This window comes from Xiphophorus maculatus, chromosome 8 (assembly GCF_002775205.1).
Source record: "Xiphophorus maculatus strain JP 163 A chromosome 8, X_maculatus-5.0-male, whole genome shotgun sequence".
NCBI lineage: Eukaryota > Metazoa > Chordata > Actinopteri > Cyprinodontiformes > Poeciliidae > Xiphophorus > Xiphophorus maculatus.
Window position 1 is genome coordinate 15,699,001 of NC_036450.1, and position 22,540 is coordinate 15,721,540.

A 22,540-nucleotide genomic window follows, 5' to 3' on the forward strand; every position below is an offset into this window, starting at 1 on the left:
GTTTAATATTTAGGCCACTGAGACTGGACGGGGAAAAAAACAACTTTGAGATTAAATTCTTAGGAGGACAGAACATACTGTAAAGCAATTTTGGTTGTGATGAGTCTTTATACTTTAAACTAGGGCTGTTGTAAATGAATATTTTAGTAATCGCGTAATCTATCGATTATTTTTATGATTAATCAAGTAATCTGATAAAAAGAATTGATAAAATAAAATATTGATAAATCTAGCATAACACCAGTGTTACCATCGGATATCAACATCAGTCCAATTTTTCATGTTTGAGCATCCCTAACAGTTACTTTTTTGTAGTTTAGAAAACTAACCTATAACAATAATAGCTCACTTTCTAAGTTAACCTGAAGAAAATGTATACAAAAATCTGAAATTATATTCAAGTTAATAGTAAAGAGGCAAACTCACAAATACATTTATAAAAAATGTTTATAGTCCAGCTTTTAGTTTATGCATTAATCTTCGAATGTAAGATGGGGGATTTGAGGGAGGAAATAGACCAGGGGCAGACGGTAAGTCCGGGGGAGACAGATGAACGAACGAACGTAATGTGGGGGGGAGACATAAGCCGGTAGACCACGGTAGGAACGTAAGACCCATGGGGAGAGCAATACGGGTTATATTAAAAAAAATGGTAAAAAAAATAATAATTGCGGGAAAGTGGGGCAAAAAAAAACTGTAGTAAAAACAGTAGTTTCCCTGCCAAAACAGCAGACTTGACAGGTGTACCTTGCCCAGCTTTTGTGTTTATGTTAGCAACGGGATTTGACACCTTCGTTCGTCACACTCAGAAACTCGCCTACCAGCCATGTACCGCCACGATGATTTCCGCCTCCCGTTTGTTGAGACCGGGTGACATGAAATTTATTGTGCTGTTTGTACGTAAAGCTACACTTACACTATAAGCATCAACTACTCAACAGCCCGCCTTGTTCAGTCTATCCGCTTACCTGTATAAATAGTCCTGCAACGCTAGCTCTTCCCGCCGTTCGCTTTGCACCAGCAGCTCCCGCAGGAGAAAGTCTGCCGTACTCCAGGCGTCGAGCCAGTCATTTTAAGGATTCTTATTGGTCCCCCGAAAACAACAAATTATCATGGATCAATAAAATCCCCATGGTCGAACTTGAAAATTGGACATTATGCCGCTAACACTTAGCATTTGTCAACAACTCAGAGGCGGAAGTGAGAGTCCCGGCTGGAACACGGTGCACTAAATAATAAAACATAAATTAGCGAAGCTTCGAGGCAGTTACGTTTTCCTCGAGGAATTTTAATAATCGAGGTACTCGAATCATTCAAGGAATTGTTTCAGCCCTACTTTACACTTCAGCATATTATGGATTTTATTTACAGGGATATCTGTAGAAAAAAAGGTAAACCTGTGACCTGCCTCAATGGCTGTCCAGAGAAACTCTGTGAGGGTAATTAATGACAGATTGATAAGTCAAGCAAAAAAATGAGGGGAAAAAATCTCTTTCATTGATCAGACTAGTGAAACATCTGGGCCCAGTTTTATTAAGGAGACAAAACAGTGTCTTTTCTGACATTGGGATAAGTGTATAAATGAGTGGGTGAGGTGTTATAACTGTACTTATCAAGAAACAAATACCAATTTGAATAATACTGTCTAAAGCAGTTTAAGAAGCAGAGCAAATGAAATAATAACTCAGTACATCCGGTAATACTTTAAAACTAATTGCCTTTTGTTTTTTGAACCTGATCATCTAATCATCTAATTATTTATGTTCCTGTCTCAGCCTCAGTTGTAAATTTCATTGTGACTGACATAAGGCTTCACAAAGTCTTTACAAGCTTTGATCTATACTGCAGCTGCTAACTGTCCACTCTTGCATGTCTGTAAATTACTATGATTTTGTAAAATAAAAGCATGTGAAATCAGCATTGGCTGCAAATTATTTCACCACTATTGTAAGAGTAAAGTGATTGTGCGTCCCTTTACAAACTCTATTGTTTTACCTATTGTGTATGTAATAGATTGTAAAATCATTTCACAACCAGGTAAAAGCTAAAATATTTAGATAGAAAGTGTACTTTCAAGATGACTATGCAAATGTCTGTATGTTAATGTGCAAACACGAATATCATGAAAGTAAATTATTCCACTCCTTTATAGAAAATAACTTAAGAAACAAATCACTATGATTTTGTCTATAAAACTGTCCTCAAGCTGAAACTCATATGAATAGGTAACAGGACTTCAGATTTGTTTGTTCATACCAGATTGTGGAAAGTATATATTCACAGTCATTGACAGTCTTTTTTTTGTAAAATATCTAAAAGCAGTTTTTGACAAATCAGAACGAAGTTATGTTTGTTTTTTTTGGAGAAAAAAAAAGCATTTTACAATGTCAGTGAATAGTCAGTTTGGAATTGTTTGATCATAGTGCCGTTTTTCAGCTTCTGTTGCTTTGCACTCACACAGAGGTTTGCAGACCGTACTTCATTTTAGACACAGGCTACAATTCTCTATTGATCAGTTCTTTAATAATTCCTTTGAAACGTGATATTTAATGCAAACCTTGATCGTTTTCGTCAATAATATCCAATTTCAGGTGCTAGCTGTTAAAATTATAGATCACTACCTGCTTGGCGTTGCTATGGTGGCACAAAATTATTTTCTTTGGAGAAATTTCAAAAGTCAGGTTATTATAAATCAATCAGCTAATTAAATACTAAAGAAACAGACATAAAATAATGTCCCCATTGTTTTGACAGCCAGAAGACAGCGTAGCACAACCTTAATCCATTTATATCAAGGGGATTTTATCTCTGCATGTCAATTGCTGAAAAGTCTATTTAAAATTATTCCCCCTTACTCATTTTTAAGTAACCCGTTGAATACAATAACCTTGACTTAAAGCCTTCTGACAAGTTGAATAATGGACTTATTCTCAGCCTTTTATTTTAGGGTATGTGCTTCATAAAGACTTTTATGGGCTGGCTGCAATTCAGGATGGATAATATTTTAGGATCTTGTGAAATGTAATAGAAAATATTTTGCATTAATTATACAGGAGGATGGAGGCTTTTTTGCCAGCCAACTGAACATTTTACAAACTGAATAGTTTACATTTGTGGTATTTGAATTACAAAATAGCAGAACAGTTCTTACATTCACATTAGCATTCTTGTCAGCTGTGGCGTTCATTGTTTATTCTGCTATTTACCGAAGGGACTGGAACAAATCATCAGCTACAAACTCCACTTGATCAAATTAGCTGCCGTTTCTTGTGATGATGTATTGATTCTGTGTTTGAGTGGGTGCAGAACAAAGGGAGATACCAATGTATCATGTTTGTACATGAGTGGTTGGGGTTGCTGAATCACAAGAAAGCACAAATCTCTGAGTTTTGGATGGTTGAAATCTAAAAAGGGAAGTAGGCTGCTACATTGCTAAAATGTAGTATGATTAGATTATTTTGGATTTTGCTTTAAAACTGTGCTGTTAATGTTTTGCTACATTTGATTTACAGAAGATCTGATGAAGAGAATGGTTCTTGTTAAAAAAAATTAATCGGTTAAATCGGAAACAGTTAGTCAAAACTCAGATAAAATCTGAAATTTGTCATTAATACTCCCAGTATAGAAATTATGGAAGAAAATGTAGTTTGTTGTCTAATTGTCAAATTGATATAAGCCACATAAATGTTGGTGGACCTGTCTCCAGGGGAAACATAAGTCTGATATTTAATTATCGAGAGAAGCATAAACCTTCCTCTGTTGAAGAGATGAAGTCCATCCATCCATTTTCTAACACCCTTGTCCCTAGTGGGGTCGGGAGGTGCTGGTGATTATCTCCAGCTAACGTTCCGGGCGAGAGGCGGGGTCACCCTGGACAGGTCACTAGTCTGTCGCAGGGCAAGTCAGACAGACAAACAACCATGCACACACACACTCACACCTAGGGAGAATATAGAGACCAATTAACCTAGCAGTCATGTTTTTTCGCTGTGGGAGGAAGCCGGAGTACCCAGAGAGAACCCACGCATGCACAGGGAGAACATGCAAACTCCATGCAGACCTTCTTGCTGCAAGGCAACAATGCTACCAACTGCGCCACTGTGCAGCCCGAGATGAAGTTAGGATTAGATTTTATCTTGTTGCGTTGTGCTTTTCTATTTGCATCGGTTTCTCTTGGATCGGCAAACACATTGCAGATATTTGAACATTTTCTTTTTCATGTTTTGTTTGCACTTAATACAGCATTTATATATTAAAATATCACCGTTATTGAAATATGGGTTTGCTTGCATCTAAGTATATCTATTTTAAGCTGACTTTTATGACATCGTAAAGTCTTTGAAGCTTATTGATTTTAACTTTAACAAACAACATTCTACATCAGTCAGGTTCTGCCTTTCTTATAAAGCAGTTTGCAGATCACTCTTGTAGGATAAAGGCACGTCATGGTGCTTTTTTTTCAATGTTTTTTACAAAAATTTGCCAGCCATGTCATTGAGTTTTCATTTTATCATCAGATTCCTCTTTGTGTGATTTAATTTAATCTCTGTGATGCATGCATCTTTCTCCACTGAAGAAAGACTGAAAGCAGAACCTAAATCATTTTTTATGGTTCTGTCTAAGACTGATTTGTGTACCACTGGTGAAGAGAGACCAATGCGTCAAGTATAACCCTCACTTAATCCATCTTTACTGTCCCTGTTACTGGTGTATAAAAAAACAACTATTTAAGACGATGCTTAACCTGGTGAGGGACCAAGTAAAGCCTGGTGGCCCGCCAGGCTTATAGTACGCTGGGGTTTTTATGTAGAAACTCCTGTGTATGCATTGCACCTTCTTTGCATGTAACATTCCTGTTTTCTTATATTTAAAATGCAGAAACATATTTGTTGCTGCCAGCTGGTGATTATTGACCCATAATTCATTCTTAATTGTTTTTTGTCTCTTAAATGTAAATATTACAGCAATTGAAATCCTTTGTCTAGCTGAACTTCAGTTGGAAAATATAAACTTTGCTTCTCTTCTGTTCATTTGCAGGTAGCTTCCGTTACTCTTGTGACATCTGTGGCAAGAAGTATAAATACTACAGTTGTTTCCAGGAGCACCGTGACCTGCACGCAGTGGATGGTAACCTCAAGTTTTAGAAATTACATAAAAAATAATTTTAAAAAAATAATAAAAAAAAAGACAGTCATATTCGAAGAATGATTGTTAATGAAATTAATGGTTTCATTAATGAGAATGAAACCAGTAGTTAAGCTCAGTTATGTTTGCAACTCTCTCATTGTGCATTGTGCTATACAGTAGGCCTTAGTTTATATTTTCCTCAAATGTTAGTTTTTAAATCTCTTGTAAACTTTTATCAAGAATGTTACTGTTTATTCACAATGCCTGGGTTTTTCAGAGTGTACTGAGGAGTTTAAAAAATTATAGACAAAAGGTACATTGTTGCATCAGTAAAAAAAAAAAATAATAATAGAGGCATCACACTATCACTATCACACTATTGTTGCATTCTGTAAATCATTTATTAGCATTGATAAGATTTTTGTTATTATGCTGCTAAGTAAATAATGGTTCTTAGCTAATGTCGCGAAGCATTAGTTAAGAGCAGATTTAAACATAATCTGCTGTAACAAGTTGCTTTTTCTATTACTTAAGAATACTATCAGCATGTTAAGTGCTTATGTTTCCATCTCTCTCAGATCCCTATGAACAGGTGGTTCTACCTGTTGATGGCCTTAAAGAGGAGGAGCCTATTGAACCCTATCAGAAAATTGGACCAAGTAAGACTGAAGTACTCTTAGTTTGTTTAAACATAGGCTATTATGGTTCTTAAAATTGCTTTTCTTTTTGTTACGTTTTAAAAAGTTCCATAAGAAATCGCACACTACAAACCCAAACATGTTTTCCAATCAATGTAAGACATCAGAAACTATCCTACCTAAGTTTTTTGATTACCGTTATCTATTGTTTCTAACTTATTAAGTGAATTACAGATAATTTCTGTGTCAAACGTTCTTTTTAGTTGATTTAATTTGAATTGTCAGGTGCTACATGTCTGCACTCCGTTTAAGCCAGCATGGTCCCAAGTTAAATTGGACGATTGACTCATTTAATGTGTAAAGAGATGTTGTAAAATCTTTTCTTGTTGACTGGACAAGTAAAATGTGCATAGAGAGTTTAACATACTGAAGAATCAACAATAAGATGAATTTTATTTGTAGTGCTTGCCAGGCTTACCCTGCTAGCATGTCCTATCTAGTCAACAACTGGTGCACTATTAAACTCCTACATACTAGCTGAGGATGAGTATTTCCACAGAAGACTTTTAGAACATGGATTTACTGAAGCATGATGAAACAACAAATTCTCATTTTAGGTTAAATGTAGCTTTCCATTCTCTTTATTAGGTTATTCCCAAATGTGTTATTCCCAAAATAGGCTTTAATAAGAGAACAAAATGATTGTTCAAATATCCAACCAAATCCATACCTGGATCTTGTTGCTGTTTACAAAAAGCACATGGTTGATCCTCAGCAGCGTTACATTTATTCCAGTATTTTTAGGGATGTATGTATATATTTGAGCCTGTATGCATGACTTTAATCTTATTAATTCAAAAAGTGAAGCTGTTTTTTAAATAAATTCTTTATACACATAAGGATGTATTTCAAGTGTCTGTTAATTTTGGTGATTATATATAGGTCTCCTAAAAAAAAAAATTCTGAGAAAAGAGAAATGTTACAGAAGATTAACAAATATATTTTTTAAGAAAAATTTTAACATAAAAAAAAACCATGTCCATGCACTGCCTAGTACAGTACAGGTCCTGTTATTGGTCTTGTTCCAACCCTCTTTTGCATGATTTACTACATTAGTGTGGCATGGCTTGGATGTGATCATCCTGTAGCTCCGCTGCGGTGTTAAGGAAGCCCAGATTGAGTTATAGCGGCCTTCATTTGCTCTACATTGCTGACTCTGTCTCTCATCTTCCTCTTGACAGTACACAAGATTCTTCCCTAAAAAAAGGTATTAATAGTTTTGTAAAATGGGCTGGTGGAAAGTGCTGCAAATCCAACATTTACAGTTTGGTGACTGGTGATTTGATAAATTACTGTGGACTAACACAAGTAGACTACAGTGCTCCCCAAATCATCACTGATTTAGGGAATTTCAAAGTGGACCTCAGACTATTTAAATTCTGTGCATCTCCATGTTTAGTCTAGACTCCTAGGACCTTGATTTCCAACTGAATTAAAAAAAATAATTTTCTCTGATAAAAGCCATCAGATGGAAATTTTGTTTTAGCTTCTTGACTGACACCGGTGTCCTTACAAATGCAAGCATTTGGCAGTGACAGAGTTTAAAACATTTTTATTAGTCTTATATAATATAACATTTTTGGGAGAAATTAAATTCATTGTTTTCATTAGGTTTAAGCCTTAATCATCAACTTTAAACAAATCATTTCCCATATTGTATCCCTGTGTGTCATAAATCTATTTAAAATGAGTTTCACTTTTTGAATTGAATTATTGAAATAAATCAAAAATATATTGAAAAGGTAACTTTTCAGTGATATCTTCATTAAATTAAATGCACCTGTATGTGGGGACAGACGCTGCTTAACACAAAGTCTGCTCTGCAAACATAATCACCAGTGTTATTTTAGCCTCTTATTTCCTGATGGCAAACGTGACTGTTTCTGTATTTATTGGAGTAATTAACAGGTTAATTGTGTTTATTTTCATCTCCAGAAACTGGGAGCTATGTTTGTGAGTTTTGTGGGAAGCAGTACAAATACTTTAACCCATACCAGGAGCATGTTGCTCTTCATACACCATTGGGTGAGTCTGATTACAGCACCAAGCCAAACAACTTCATGCAACTAAAATTTCATTTACAGCAAATTAGAGGAATGGTGGAAAAATATTTTTACATTGTAGCTTTTGTAGAATATTCCTATAAATGTACCGTAATAGTTTTTTTCCTTCAATACAAGTAAAAAAAAGATGATGTTGACATGTTCAATTACCAAGGAAAAATGAGAAAATGAAACCAAATAAGAACAGTATGATTAGTTTATTTGAGCCTCCTTGGATTTAATGGTGGCTTGAAGACTGCCATGTTTTGACTTTAATCATAAAGCATTAATTAATTAAGTTCCAGATAAAAAAAATGTCACAAACTACCTTTGTTGAAGGAATTGTCTCACTAAATAGTTACAATCTTTCTTATATAATATATTACATGAGCTTGCAGTTGGATTGCTTTACTAAAAGATGCTCTATGGACATGTATCACTAAGTCTTACATTGGTGTGTATATGACTCCCAGATACTTTTGTTGTAGGGTCATTTGATTTGAAGACTTCACGTGTACAAGAATGTGGTACCCTGGACATGAGTAAATTTAGCCACAGCCAAGCTAGTAAGATAAAAAGTAAGTATGGCCTTATTTTGTGACATTTTTGTTTATTGCTATGTGAAGTTGGCTGAATAATACCCTTCTGAACAAAACTTCAGTCAAACTCACAATGAATTTTGTCTGTTTCCTTCCGAATTACAGGTCTGAGCAAAGCACTGAGCAGTAAGTTTCATTTTATTTTGATGCTACACATAAGAGAGAGCATTCAGATATTATAAAACTAACAGTATAATAACAAAACTTAATTTAATTTCATTTTGAGCCCATTCAGGCTCATCCTTACCATAACAGGGAAATGGTTTTGCAGGAAGAAAAAAAAACTTGCTAATATATTGAGTTGTATGGTGGTTGTATGGGTTATGATTTTTTTTCATTATACATTTTAGCCTCCATTTCCTTTTCATAATCATTATTAGTGTAAAGATTTGTTATAATGCATAGATTTGTTAGAATTTATGTTTCACTTTTCTAGTCACAATGAAAGTGCTTTAACTAGAACCTCAAAAACAAACACACATTCATACACTGATTTGGCAATTTGGGGGTAAGTGTCTTGCCAGGGTGAAGCTTGAATTGAACCAACAACTTTGCAAGACAAAGACTCCTCCCACAATATCAGAAAGACGTGTGGAGGGACTGTAATACAGATTTGACTATGATTTTTATTTACCGGTATTTTAGATTTGATTTATGTGTAGCACAATTATACATATTACACCAATAATAAGTACAGAGGATTAAGTTAGTTGTGGACTTTGATACCTTTCATTAAAAATACTAGAACCCTGGTATAATACTTGATATCGGGGCATCCTTATTTGCATTATATCGTCGTGGGGTTTTAAACCACTTTTGCTGGATTTCACTTTAAATGCAGAAAAATCTAAGTTGCTTAGCTCTTGTAAAATGGTTTTGTAAAAAATAGACTGCAAATGCTCCATTTGTGCAACTAAAATAAGCAAAGGAATTCTAACACAAAAGATAAAAAATATGCAAAATAAAAAAGTCAACAATCATTATTTTTAGATTAGCAAAAATTGACAAATTCTCAAATGGTAGTGCAATTTTTGAGTCTCATTTCGCCTTTCCACACCATCCCCCACTTCCCCAACCTATCTTTCTGCTAAGAAGCACTCAGCCTATTTAAAGCACGGCACACACTCGCTTCGTAGAAGTGGGTCAAAAAGATGAAACGAATAGGCAGAATTAAAGCCATATTTAAATGTAATATGACCATTTGGATCCTTATTCTAACCTGTCAGTATGATTGATTTCAATGTTGGAGATTAAAATTAAATGTACACTGCATGCCATTAATTTTGCTTCAACCTAATAGTTGTGGGTGTTCGTAGCTTGAATTTAAAATATTTTGGCCGTTTTGTTTTTTATTCGCAGTTCACTTGTTTTTTATGAGTATGCCACTTATTGTTTCTCCTGTTTTTTCCTGTAGACAGCCCATTTAGACGGAAATTGGAGAGCGCGATTCAGACCAGTTTGGTTGATACAAACAGTTCACAGAACTCAAGTGGTAAGCACTTAGTGTCTTGTTTAGTGCATTTCTAACTGTGCATGGAAATGTATTATTTCTACTCAAAGTGGGAGATGTATTTTTTATGTTTTACTAAGCAGATATTTGTTTCTGTCTGCTTTAGATGCTCTCAGCAGATATTGTTTTGCTACTCTTTGCTGGGCTGAAAATTGAAATGGAGTCTGTGTATAGAGGTTTGAGTGACCTACCTTGCATCAATTGTTACTATATAAAACTCAATTCTGAGAGCTGAAAATAATATTTTTCATCTCCCCACTCTGATCATGAAACTAGAGATGCTTTTGAAAATCATGTTTTCTCTTTTATAAACAGCTACTTTATATTACCCCAGATTTTCAAACAGAACTGTGTAACCCTCTTCAAGTAAAAAATGGTTGGTGAAAAACAATACATCATAAATTAGAGTGCAAAACATTTAAAGTCGGCACTCATTTCAGAGTAGTACAAGCAGTAAGACAACATCCAGTCTTGAATTTGAGAAATGTTATTTTTAAATGTTTACTCTTTTTAAAATAGATGCCAACCACATGTTTAAAAATAGCTTGCACCAGGGTGTGTTTTACCACTCTATTGCATCACCACTTATTTTAACTACATTCTCGGTTTAGAATTGAATAGCTAAGAAAAACTGTTCCATTTTAGATGTAATATTAGTAGTAGTATTCCTTAATTTTTGGGATGTATCTCTAAAACAATTTTCACTGAATCCTTTATATTTATTCATTGGGGGAACAAGTCTTGACTGGACTTAGACCAGATTACAGAAAAAGTTCCAGTCACAAGCTGAATATTATTATGGATACGAAAGTCATTGATTTGGGTATTTTTATATTTGTAGTTTTAGTGCTTAGTTTCCACTGCACAAAAAGTAAAATTTAGATGCACAAGTTTGAATTTATATTGGACTTTCTTCTTTTTCACACAGAATAAAAATCACAGACTCCAAAAATATATTTACACCACCTCTAATATTTGGCTAAATGTCTTTCTGCCATTTGACTACATGCTTCTTGTAGCGATTAACCAGATTTTAGTGTAACCCTGTTTGAATCTTTGATTACTGCTTTTTTGGCAGAGTTGATGCAGTTCATTTAAATCGGTTTGTGTCCTGGCACTGAAGCATAAACCACATATTTTCTTGAGGGTTGAGGTCAGAGCTTTAGGAATGTCTTTCCAGAAGCTCAGTGTTAGTCAACTTTATCTATTTGGGAAGATTTTTCTGTTGCAACACCAACAATTTTCAATGACTTGATCTAAACTGTCACAGATGGACATGCCAAATACCTTAATGAGAAAGTTTTCATACGAGACAAAGACTGAAAACCTTTGTTTGAATTAAAGCTCGACTTCCAAACCCTAACTTTGGGGGGGGAGGAAGAACTATAACACATTAGAAAGACTTAAAATGTAGTACATTTTCAGAAAACATAAAATTGGATAGAATTTGCACATAACTAATAATAAGCATTGAAAAAATACTTTAAGATGCGTTTGAAAAATTTTTACATTATTAAAAAATTATGTTATTTAAGTAACTCAATTTACTAAGTGGAACACATTATAAAGATTAATTACATGCAGACAGAGGCTTTATTTTTGTTAATTTTGTATATTTTTAAGTGGTAGCTGATGAAGACATGCCATTTAGAATTTAGAATGTTACATCAGGTCAATAAAAAATCATTTTAATCCAAAAATATGGGCTTAATGAAAAGTATGTGTACTGCTCTGTTTTTATATTTGACATAAAACCTAATAGGAATCAGTATGTGCTTACAAGTCCAAATATTCAAAATGTTACTGTTTGAATATACTATGATCAAACCAGAAGACTACATATGCTATAAAGTTCATTTTGTGTATACGATCTTAATCTGGAATGTCTTAAACTAAAAAAACAGTATCCCAATAACATAAAATTGCCTGGCTGCACAAAACTCATAAACAGAAGCCCCCTGGAGTTCCAGCAGACACCCCAAGGCATAATTCACAAAGTAAAAGTGAAAACCAAAATAAATTGTCAAACCAAACCAAACCAAGATGCACATGAAGAACTCAGAAGGCATTAATCTTTATTTTGCAAGTTCATGGGAGGAAAAAAACGAGTGGGGGAAAAAAAACACATCCCAAGGGATTGTTAGGTTTTCTATACTTCCATTTAATTAGGCAGGGATTGACTAATAATAGGCTGTCTTAACCATTGCATTTACTTATTTTTAAATGCAGAAAATAAGGCAGTTTCTACTGCCAAACAATAAATAATCCTGGGAGCTTGGATCATAACAATTATGACAGAAAATGACTGTTTTGGGATCTGTAACCAAAATAGAATACTGTAGAAGTCCAGGGATTAGCAAATCCACAACTGAGCTAGTCCATGGTTTCACTGCAATAAATTCCTAGTTACAAAGCAGTGTCATATAATAACCTCTCATCTTTTTGCAAATATATTTGCAGGTAAAAGCTCAAGGAAGTTCGTTTTGAGGGAAAGCATTACCAAACTTTGGACGTTTGAAAGAAGGTTTTGTTTTTGTTTGTGTAGTGATCGCTAATTAAAATATTAGTTGCCATGTAATCATGTAAAAGCAACCAGATCAAAACACACAGTGATGAAGATTATTAGCTTAGCATTATTATTGCTTGTGTGGACTTGGAAGTTTAAATTTAGTAGCATGATTATAGGCTATTTACTGCTGCAGTTATAGGGTCTAAGATTAAAGCTGACCATACAGGCTTTAGCTACTTTATATCAAAGCAGCCATGATGATGCTGCAACTAGCCTTTATGGCTCTAGAGATGAAGGCCTTTTCATGTTTTATTAGACTGCACTTTGGTTTTGCTTTCAAAAAAGCATTTACACCCTTTTGTTATTTGATACTCCTGTTTTTGAACAAGTCCACTCTGAATTATTGTTGCAAAAATAGAAGCATAGAATCTGGAGTTCGACAGAATTAATGAAGGAAGGGAAAGAGTGATGAGGAAAGGCCTGCACCACAGTGACTGTAGCTTTAAATCTTTCCCTTTCCTCTTGTCAGCAGGAACTCCGAGCCCTCTGGTGGCCACCACCTTCTCTACATCACAAAGTAAGTAACAGTGCCAAAAATTAAAATATTGTTCTATTTTTCTGGACTCCAACTTTCCAATTCTTTTCTTTTTTTTGTTTTGTTTTGTTTGTTTAAGTTAAGATGTAAATGCTGTTTTTTCTATTACTTTTTGCTTTCATAGAGTCAATTACTAAAGACTAAAATAGCCCACAATACTAACAGAATAAGGAGGGGCTTCTATATTGGATGTGATTTTATCTTGAATCACAGTAACCTGCAAACACCCTAAAAGGTTATATGATAATAGAAGTGAATTTGATCAATCCATGACAGATCAAGGAAAATATTAGCCAGGTTTGCAAATGCACAGTATTTTTATTATTCTGATGACAAAGAGTCAACAGTCTTTTGGGCGTTGTGATCTTTTTAGAGCCCTACACTTGTGGTGCTTGTGGCATCCAGTTCCAGTTCTACAACAACCTCCTGGAGCACATGCAGTCGCACGCTGGTGAGTTTACGAATACAGATAAGCCTTGAGCTTAGCACCGAGACAAATGAATAATGTGCACAAGTCCTCATTGGCAACAAGGTTTGAGGTGTAGTTTTTTAAAGTTGTGCTCAATATTAATGCAGAGTTTTAAGAAAGAGATTGTTATAAGGGTTGTTGCAGATCTGGATCTGAAGCTGCTGTGGTCTTTGTCTTGTTGAAAAATATTTTGAGAATCATACACTTAATCAGGTGCTTGTCTTTTGTTTGGCTGTGGGACATTTTCTGGTTTTTACCCTTGCTTATACCCAGACAGTCCATTTCGTTCCAACATATTTCTGCTTTGTGCCAGTAAAGAAACCGTTTTGTGCCCATACACTTAAAATTTATGTTTGTAGTTAAGTGGTTTTAATGTATTTTAGAGTCTGGTGTAAACAGTTGAGTTTCATCTTGTAAAGCAGATGACGCTTAGCACTGTGACTGTGATCACTCATTCAAAAGTTTAAAGATGTACACCACTGATTGGAAAGATGATTCATTTACTAATGAATCAGGGTTGTCTAGAGCATAATTTTTAGGTTTCTTTTCCTATTTTTTATCCCTAAATTTTTGTACCTTTGTTTTACAGTTTCACAACTGGCTTCGCAAGATGTGATCTATTGATAGACATTTTTTCTGCCATCTGTTTATTTTCAGCTGATAATGAGAACCACACCAAAGGGGACTCTCCCAAAACCTCTTCAGCTTCGGGTCCTCAAGAGCAGCTGTGGAGAGGGTCCCAGGCTCAGGCCCATCCCTCAGTGAAAATACAAATCCAGCCTCAAAGTATCTCTCAGAGGAACCATACACTCAGCCGTAAGTACTGCTAGCTCATTAAGTCTAAGGGTGTAGACACATAACATGTAAATAAACCCTCACTCTTTCATCTTTCTTTTGATATCTACAGCTATACTATTATATTGGTATTATGGATATCCTGATCAAGATTTTTATCAATGCCAACCCTAGTGATTTTAAATTAAGTGCCAGCAGGTTTCTGCAGCATCCCTGCTGCAGAAACTTAGATTGTTAACCCACACTAGCTAAATAAACAATGCATCGACTATCGCCTATAATGCAGTTTTTGTACCACCAAAGAAGTTTGTGATTTTTTTTTTTTTTTTTTCAAAACTGGCCGTGGAAAACACGGTTCACCCTGTAACACTATGGGTGCAACTGGCATCAAATCACAGAGAATATGTCAACAACATATGTTTTTGAGAGCTCTTTAGTAAGGAACTCAGTTCCAGCATTCAAGGTTGGATTGGGGCATTCCTATTTGTATAGTATATTGGTAATGTTATAAATAAAATTTAGAACCCTTTTCAAAAAACTTCCTGACGTTTTTATGTTATTTTCAGGAAATTTATATTTTTACAGCATGTCAAATATTGGAATCAATCCATCAAATACCTCAAATAATAATGCTGATTATCTCTGGGTTTTTTTTTTTTCCCTGGTAATCCATCTGACTCAACTGGCAGAGAACAATGGGCTACCTGAGAAGGAGAGACAGCAGGTGGCTGAGCGCCTATTACGGGTAATGTGCTCTGATCTGAACATGCTCAATGTGCTAAACAGCAAAGACTTCCTGAAGCTGGCACAGACCCTTGTGGACACAGGGGCTCGTCACGGTGCCTACTCCACCCGCGATGCTCTTGGCAACATGAGTGCCTTGGCACTGCGCCAGCTCCCCCGTATGTACAACCAAGTGAAAGTCAAAGTCACGTGTGCCCTGGGCTCCAATGCTTCACTGGGCATCGCAGTGACCTGCCACTCCCAGACCTCTGGCCCAGATGCCTGCTACGTGCTCACAGCCTATCAGGTGGAGGGATCCCGCCTCAAACGTTACGTTCTCGGTGTAAGGGAAGCGGAGCTGAGGGAGGGTCCCGAGCAGATTCACCACTGGGTGCAGAACGTGCTGTCTGAGTTTGTCATGTCAGACATTCGAACCGTTTATGTCTCCGAGCCTCGACTGTGGGCAGCCGGATTCGCAGGATCGCCACTGGGAAGCGGCGGGCGGGGCAGAATATGTTTGCGGTGTGCAGGGTGTTCGCTCGGTGCCGTCGTTCAGGCAGTTCTTGGGAAACGCAGCCTCCAGGCTCGAGGGCTTCACGAGTTAGCCGAGCTTCTCTCAACCTGCAGAGATATTGCCTCGTCTTCCACGCTGGCCCTTCGTGAGGAACAGTGCTTCAACTCATCCACAAGCACAACTGAGGAAAGTACACAAGGCTCCCCTGCACAATGCCCCACACCTCCATGCTGGGACCGTATGGCAGAGGCCCTCCTGCAGGTCCATGCACACTTTGAACACATCTGTGAGGCTTACGGCCGCAGTAAGTCCACCGCGCCACTTCTTCAAGGACTTAACAAACATCTGCTAAGCACCCTGGCTTGTCTCCTGGCACCTCTTCGCCTGGCAGCTCTGGAGCTGAGCAGCCAGAGGAGACCAACCCTACAGCAAGTACTCCCTGTCTATTTGCGCTTGGAGAAGTTCTTCACATCTAAAGCTGGGGAGGCTGGAACTGGCACCGCTAGCAAACTCTGCCACTATTTTCTTGAAGCCCTCAAGGAAAACTTTAAGGTACCAAATTTATAATACTTCCTTCTTGTTTCCTGAACTGTATTTTCTCCTAAAAAATGTTATTGAAAAATTTAATAAAAGATTACAGCTGTCAGACTCTAAGCTTGATAATAAGGAAAAAATTGATTCATCTCATTGAACTAGTGTTTCTGATATACAGAACCTTGCAAAATTATTTATACTAGTGGTGATGGCATCATGTTGTGGGGATGCTTTTCTTAGGATAAACCTTAAAGATAATAAATTGTTCAATCCAAACAGAGACTGTGGTCAGTAAAATTACCGGTACCCTAAACGTACAAGCAGAGCTTCAATGGAATGGTTTTAGATCAATGCATGTTCACATGTTAAAATGATCCTATCATAGTCCAGATCTACATGCATTTGGGATTCACTTGCATGACTTAAGAATTGCTTTTCACAGTTGATCGTTGCTAAAACTCACTGAACTTGAGCTATTTTTCAAATAAGGACAAGCACAATTGCAAAACCAAAAAAAAAAAATCTATTGAAGATTGAAGCACAAGCTGGTAGAGACTTACCTTAAATAACTGTATAGCAAAAAGTGGTTACATGAAAGAGACTATAAATATATGAAAATAAATGCATTTATATTCTTTTTTTTCTTTTTTGGAAACATTTTAAATGAATATGTACCGTGTCAACTTTGTTAGTCTGTAAAATAACCCAGTAAAACACTCTGAATATTTGTACAGAACGCTGTATAATTGGTAATGAATAATTCTGTTTGGTGTTCATTCAAATAATCAGTGATATTTCTCTGTCTACAGGTTGAAAGAGCCCACCAGGTAGCCATGGTCCTGGACCCACAGCTCAAGCTGCGTTCAGTTCCAGCCTACCAGCACGAGGACATCATTTCCCGTGCCTGCGAAATGGCTGCTGAAACCAGGGATGGAAATCTGAGTGGTGGAGGTGGTTCTAGTGGAGAAGAGAGGGATGGAGACGGGCCCCCCACCCCGAAAATAAGCCGTATAGAAGGCGCTGGAAACAACGGCGGACCCTCAAGAGGTTCCTCTCTGGTTTCTGGGAACGACGAAGGTCCGGGACAAGTTAGACAAGAGATTTTTCAGTACCTGGCCGAACCTCTTGTCCAAGGTACGCCTGACCTCTTTCAGTACTGGAGCTCGACAGTGAGCGAGAAGTTCCCCAGGCTCGCTCGCTTGGCGCTGTGGCTTCTCGCCGTGCCTGCGGTGGGCATACGCAGTGAGTGTGTGACTGTGTGTGAACAAAGTCTGGCAATGAAGAGGAGGCAGCAGGTCACTGCTGAGGAGATGAATAAACTCATTTTCCTTCGTTCTAATATGGGTTAGAAAAACAATTCAACAGTCCCTAATCAACCAAACGATCATCCAACCAATGACTGAAGATGCATATTTATGTACTGTAGGTTTAGACGAACTGTAAACATCAGTGTGTAAGAAAACTAAAGACTCCTCAAGGCAGAATAATACAGAAGAAACACACACTGCAAAGACTGTACACACATAAAATTAAATGGCTTTTTATATATTTTGTGAGGACTGGGCTGATGTAAAGTACAGAGCAAAGAACAGGAATGGAGTGGCATCTGACAAGACGAGACAGTCCTGTTTGTTGCGCTGCCCTTGGTTTAAGACGCACGTGTGAGCAGGAAGAATTTCATCTGTCACAGTCAGTGATTTAAATTACTCCAGCCTAATGATTAAACCTCTACAAGGCTACGATGCTGTTACTCTCACTGGTTGACAACATTTTCAGGTAATTAGAGCTCTCACTGCTTCGGCCTACTGTTACACACATCTGAAAAAAAACAACCTACTTCTCAAAACCGTTCAGGAGGGAGATAACGGCAAACTACTGTAGCAGTATATTTAGGGTGTATAATGAAAGAATTACGTAGTTAATATTCACTGCCACTGCACCTCTGAAAATTAGGTGCACTAGGTTTAGGATTTTCTTACACAACTAACCTAAAATGAAAATACTTCAGCTTAGTCGACATTGGACAATAGGCAGAAAACGAAGCTTAAACGTTGCGGATGCTTTGATGGCCAGAAAATGTAGCGTTGGAGGATTTGCATGCACTGCATGCATGTTTTTCTCAACTGAGAAGGTAACTAATTTTATGTGATGCTTTCCTTTTTAATTACAAATGGTGAAGAAAATTGCTGAAATTGTTTTCTTTGCTTCTTGATATACAAGTCAAACCATTAGAGTTGCACAGATCTGAAATTAATAGAAGTTGAAGGATTAAAAGAGGAAAGCATCCAATTAAATGTTTTTGTTTTACGTTTTTTAATGAAATTGTTCAGTCATACTTGTTATAGCTGGATTACTCCCAAAATGTGTTCCATAACATTATGAAATAATAACTTTTAAAATGTTTTATTGTTTTAAAACAGCACAACCCAGGTAGTATATTTCTTAAAAACCTCCTACAGTTGATTTCACTAGCTTAATGGTTACCAGTGCTGGTAATTCAGGAATGCCACATCATTTTGCACCCGCTATCAACGAGTAGCATCAATGCACTTGTTTTAGATTCACACATTGTACCTTGACTCTCAAAAGAACAGCTTATCATTCATTTGGTGAGCTTGCTTGCACGAGTTTATTCCATAATGGCATTTTTCAGCATGTATATGTATTTATTTTTTGTAGCTCGTTTAGAAGAAAAAACACAGTCCATTGGAAGTGTGCTGGTTTATTTATTGTTGCTTCCCAGTTTTATCATTCTACTATAAACATCGTCTTCCTATTTTGAGCTATAGATTTCCATTTTTAAGGCAATAAGCTTTAATACAGCACACAGGTCCCGTTATCTGACTGTTCTCACAACGCAAGTCATTAATCTGCATCAAATCGTTTTAACGTTTGTAAAATCAATAGGATTTTCTCAGGAATGAGCACATCCGAGCAGGCACCGCCACTTTTTCCTCACTGTACCTAAAACGAAACCAAACTGTGACCTCAGTGCTGAGGTGGATACCGAACCACGACTTTGTTTTTCAACCATTCCACCCAAAATACACCTGGTGCCATTGAAAAGAAACACTGAGGAATTTTATTTTATTTCTTATTTTTTTGGTCTACCAGTGTATCCGCTAAACTTAACATAAGTGTGATCATGAAGTGAGTGTACATTAAATTGCGCTAATACCTCCTTAAATGGCTTGGAAGAATGGAAACTGCTGTTTGTTGCCTTTGGTAATTACTATTCAATCTCTGGTTTGTTCTCTCTGTTTTTGGGCCTTAAGTCTCTTCCTTGACTCGACCTGTAACCCTTCAGTTATCTTGCCTTTATTTTGTACATTAATTGCCTTCTTTTATGTTAAGCATTTGCTTCTTTTCTTTTGGCCATTCATGTAGACTTATCAGGAATTTATAGCTGGAAACAGCATCCTCTAGTGTCCACATGGTGACTTTTTTTTATCATGTACAACTGTGTGACTGAAGTGCTTTATTTATATGTTTATTAGGTGAAATCAACTGAGCATGTATGCTCATAAAACAGGTCAGTAATAACTTAAGCATTAAAACAGGTATCCACTGTATAAATAGACATAAAATGACTCTACATGAGAATCGAATTTCAATATTTAGATTATTTTTATTGGTGTCAAACCGAAAGACGTTTCAAAACTGATACTGTGATTTGAGATTGTATTTTCACAGTTTGAATTTTGCTTAATATTCCTAAATGCTGCAGTGCAGTTATTTATTTTCTCATTTCCCCTCACCAAGTAACCCTTCACTTTGTAAAATAAAAAAAACACTTATATTTCTCCACACCTCAAAATCCCCTTACCATATTATACACTGTACTAAATGAGATGTTTTGCAGCTTTCAGGTGATAACGCATTCTTTTCCGTTGAAGCCTGTATGACAACATTTTCAGTACAATAACAGCCTTCTCAGAAAACACTGATGGACTGTACACGTAAACAAAGTCCTTTTAACACTGTTAGCACTCACTTTTGCACAGACAGCTTCACACTAATGCAGTTCACAGTGATCATTGGAAGGCTAAAGGCAGGGCTGTTTTGTTTAAAGTGAATGTAAGTGTGCAACAAATGAAAATAGATTTGTGGGAATAGTAACACGTTTGTAAAGCCAAAAGAAAAAAGAAAACTGATTAATCTTTTCTAAGAATTTCAGATTAGTACCAGTTTTGATTCAAACTCTTTTTTCCCCTTTAATCTGATTTTAATTTTATGAAACACTTAAAAAAAGACAAAGATCCGAGGATTTGCTTTGCAAACTTTTTGTTTAGCTACATATTTTTAATAGACTTTAGATTTTCTTTCTCCCAAGTTCCTAAAGTCCTTGCCACCCCTACTTCCCTATCCCAACTTTATGATTTCTTAGAATATTTTGATTTTATTATATTTTAATAAAAAAAACAACAAAAAAAGAAAAAAAATGACTGTAAAATCTGTTTGAAATACAGTTTCCAAGTACCAATCCAATGTTTTACCTCAGCACTCAGAAGGCAGTATTGAGATTTTCAGAAACCAGTTTATTGAAATGTGGGTTAGATCAAAGAAATGGTCAAAATATTGTACATGGTTGTTGGTTTCAACAGTTTTCCTGGGCTTACTGATGACGGGATTTTTCTCAAAGTTTTTTCGTTTTCAAATAGGATATGCTCTGGGACAAAATGCCATTGTTGACAAGAAATTAAATTTTCTTAGAAATAGTATTCTTTTTTTGTTGATTAAATGAAAAATATAACTAAGATATGCATGCTTTTGATAAGAGTAATCATATATAATATTATTAACCAGTGTTTCTCATCAGATAAAAATGAATCCTTCTGGCTCTGACATGATGCTACTTTAAGGTACTCTGACTGAATTTCTGCCTCTCAAGGTGGAAGTAGCTATTCTGTTTTCTGGTTGGTGTTTAGAGGTTGACATCATCCCTTTTCAGAAATGGACTTTGTAAATACAGGAGAACTGCTGTTTTTATGCCACAAGGGGGCGCCTTCATTCAAGAGAAAAAGTGGGGAGCACCAATAACATTATACCTCTTTTTTCTACAGTAGCATTTCAGAAAGTTTTGATATAATAGAAAAGTCAGCTTAGATACTTATACTAGAAACGCTGAATTCAGCTGTAAGTTTTCTTTTGTTTAAGGGGTTTAACTTATTCGGATAATAAAAGTTCAGTTGTGAAGTTGTGGTAAATGAATGCTAACATGGAGATCTGTTCAACTAGTTAATTAATTCAGGTTAAGAACTCGGTGTTGCTTTCATCCTATTTTACAGGCATTTCTTCCTTTTTATACTCAGCTAAAATGCAAAAAAAAAAATATGTTGGATTCTGTTCAGCTAGTCTTTTTATCGCACTTTGGCAGCAGACTTCTGTGTAGATTCAGATCTGAGTTGTCTTATTAGTAAACCTAATTTATACTTTTGTAGCAACAATATTTTTATATAACGGCAAAGAAACGGTTGTCTTTTTGGTTTTGATTTTTTTTTTCTGTGACATATATGACAGCGCTATTCAATGTTTCTTGAATACATTACCCTCTGTAGTATGTTATGTGTGAATAAACTTTAAACTTCTGTGTGACAATATGCTAAGCTTGCTGTAGTTCTTGTATAAAGGTTTTGTGTGTAATCTGTTTGTCTTTTTGATCTCTATTTTCTATGAAGATGAAGGTCAAGAGCTACGCTTCCTTGAAAGCTTTCTCTTGCATTTAACTTGCAGTGCCTTTCAGCTCCGCTTTCTCTTCACCACATCTGACCGGTGCAGCAGTTGCAACAATTCATCTGTTGATCGCCCACTTTTTCTCCCCTCACTCGTGAACAATCCCCTTGCAGGGTAAAAAGCTAAGGCGGGTCCACTGACCCTTCCTAAAACTGCGAGACTTTCACTTGTGCAGAAACCGCTTGCTGCATTTTTGATGGTTGTGCAGCAGACTCCACTTCTTTTGCCTCTGGACCTTACTCAAGGTCAAAGATATACTGTTAAACAAATGCACATGTGCTTGCAGCCATTTTCATGTGTGTAGAGAGTAAATTAAATTCAAACATACTTTGTTCCCAAAGGAACATTAAATATTGTTGTAAGTCATTTAATTAAAGAGTTATTGCAGAAACAAAAAACGGAGTTGGAGGCGTGGCCAGCACTTGCATAATCCTGACGTAGCCCTAAAACAGCTGATTCTCAGAAGAGATCCAAAAAGACAGAATGAGCAGAGGAAATCTCATAATCTGAGATTGATTTTTCCCCAAAATTGTAATGATTATGTTTAGTATGTCCCACTGAACTATCCAAACTTATTCAATGAAGCATAATAGCTTTTGTTTAAATTACACAAGCGCACAACAAATATTACAGGCTGGGTTTTATCTAAGGACCTCATGTCACACAGGGCTGAATATAAAGGCATGTCACAC

The 22,540-nt window shown here is 36.3% G+C and overlaps 1 protein-coding gene across 7 annotated transcripts in view; it reads left to right on the top strand.

Moving 5' to 3' along the window:
• The window catches only part of znf618 (zinc finger protein 618), a 43,859-nt gene extending 22,138 nt beyond the window's left edge, over positions 1 to 21,721 (top strand). For 3 of the 7 annotated variants that reach the window (XM_023338362.1, XM_023338367.1, XM_023338363.1), the window contains 11 exons: positions 5,038 to 5,127; positions 5,706 to 5,786; positions 7,761 to 7,850; positions 8,341 to 8,445; positions 8,572 to 8,592; positions 9,881 to 9,958; positions 13,015 to 13,062; positions 13,454 to 13,531; positions 14,207 to 14,365; positions 15,034 to 16,133; positions 16,925 to 21,721. In XM_023338362.1, the coding sequence (XP_023194130.1) occupies positions 5,038 to 5,127; positions 5,706 to 5,786; positions 7,761 to 7,850; positions 8,341 to 8,445; positions 8,572 to 8,592; positions 9,881 to 9,958; positions 13,015 to 13,062; positions 13,454 to 13,531; positions 14,207 to 14,365; positions 15,034 to 16,133; positions 16,925 to 17,464 (2,390 nt within the window). In that variant the 3' untranslated portion in view covers positions 17,465 to 21,721. The remainder of the gene's footprint in view (positions 1 to 5,037; positions 5,128 to 5,705; positions 5,787 to 7,760; positions 7,851 to 8,340; positions 8,446 to 8,571; positions 8,593 to 9,880; positions 9,959 to 13,014; positions 13,063 to 13,453; positions 13,532 to 14,206; positions 14,366 to 15,033; positions 16,134 to 16,924) is intronic. The other 4 variants (XM_023338365.1, XM_023338366.1, XM_023338368.1 and 1 more) reach the window with 4 other exon arrangements.
• The last annotated feature ends 819 nt before the right edge of the window (positions 21,722 to 22,540 follow it).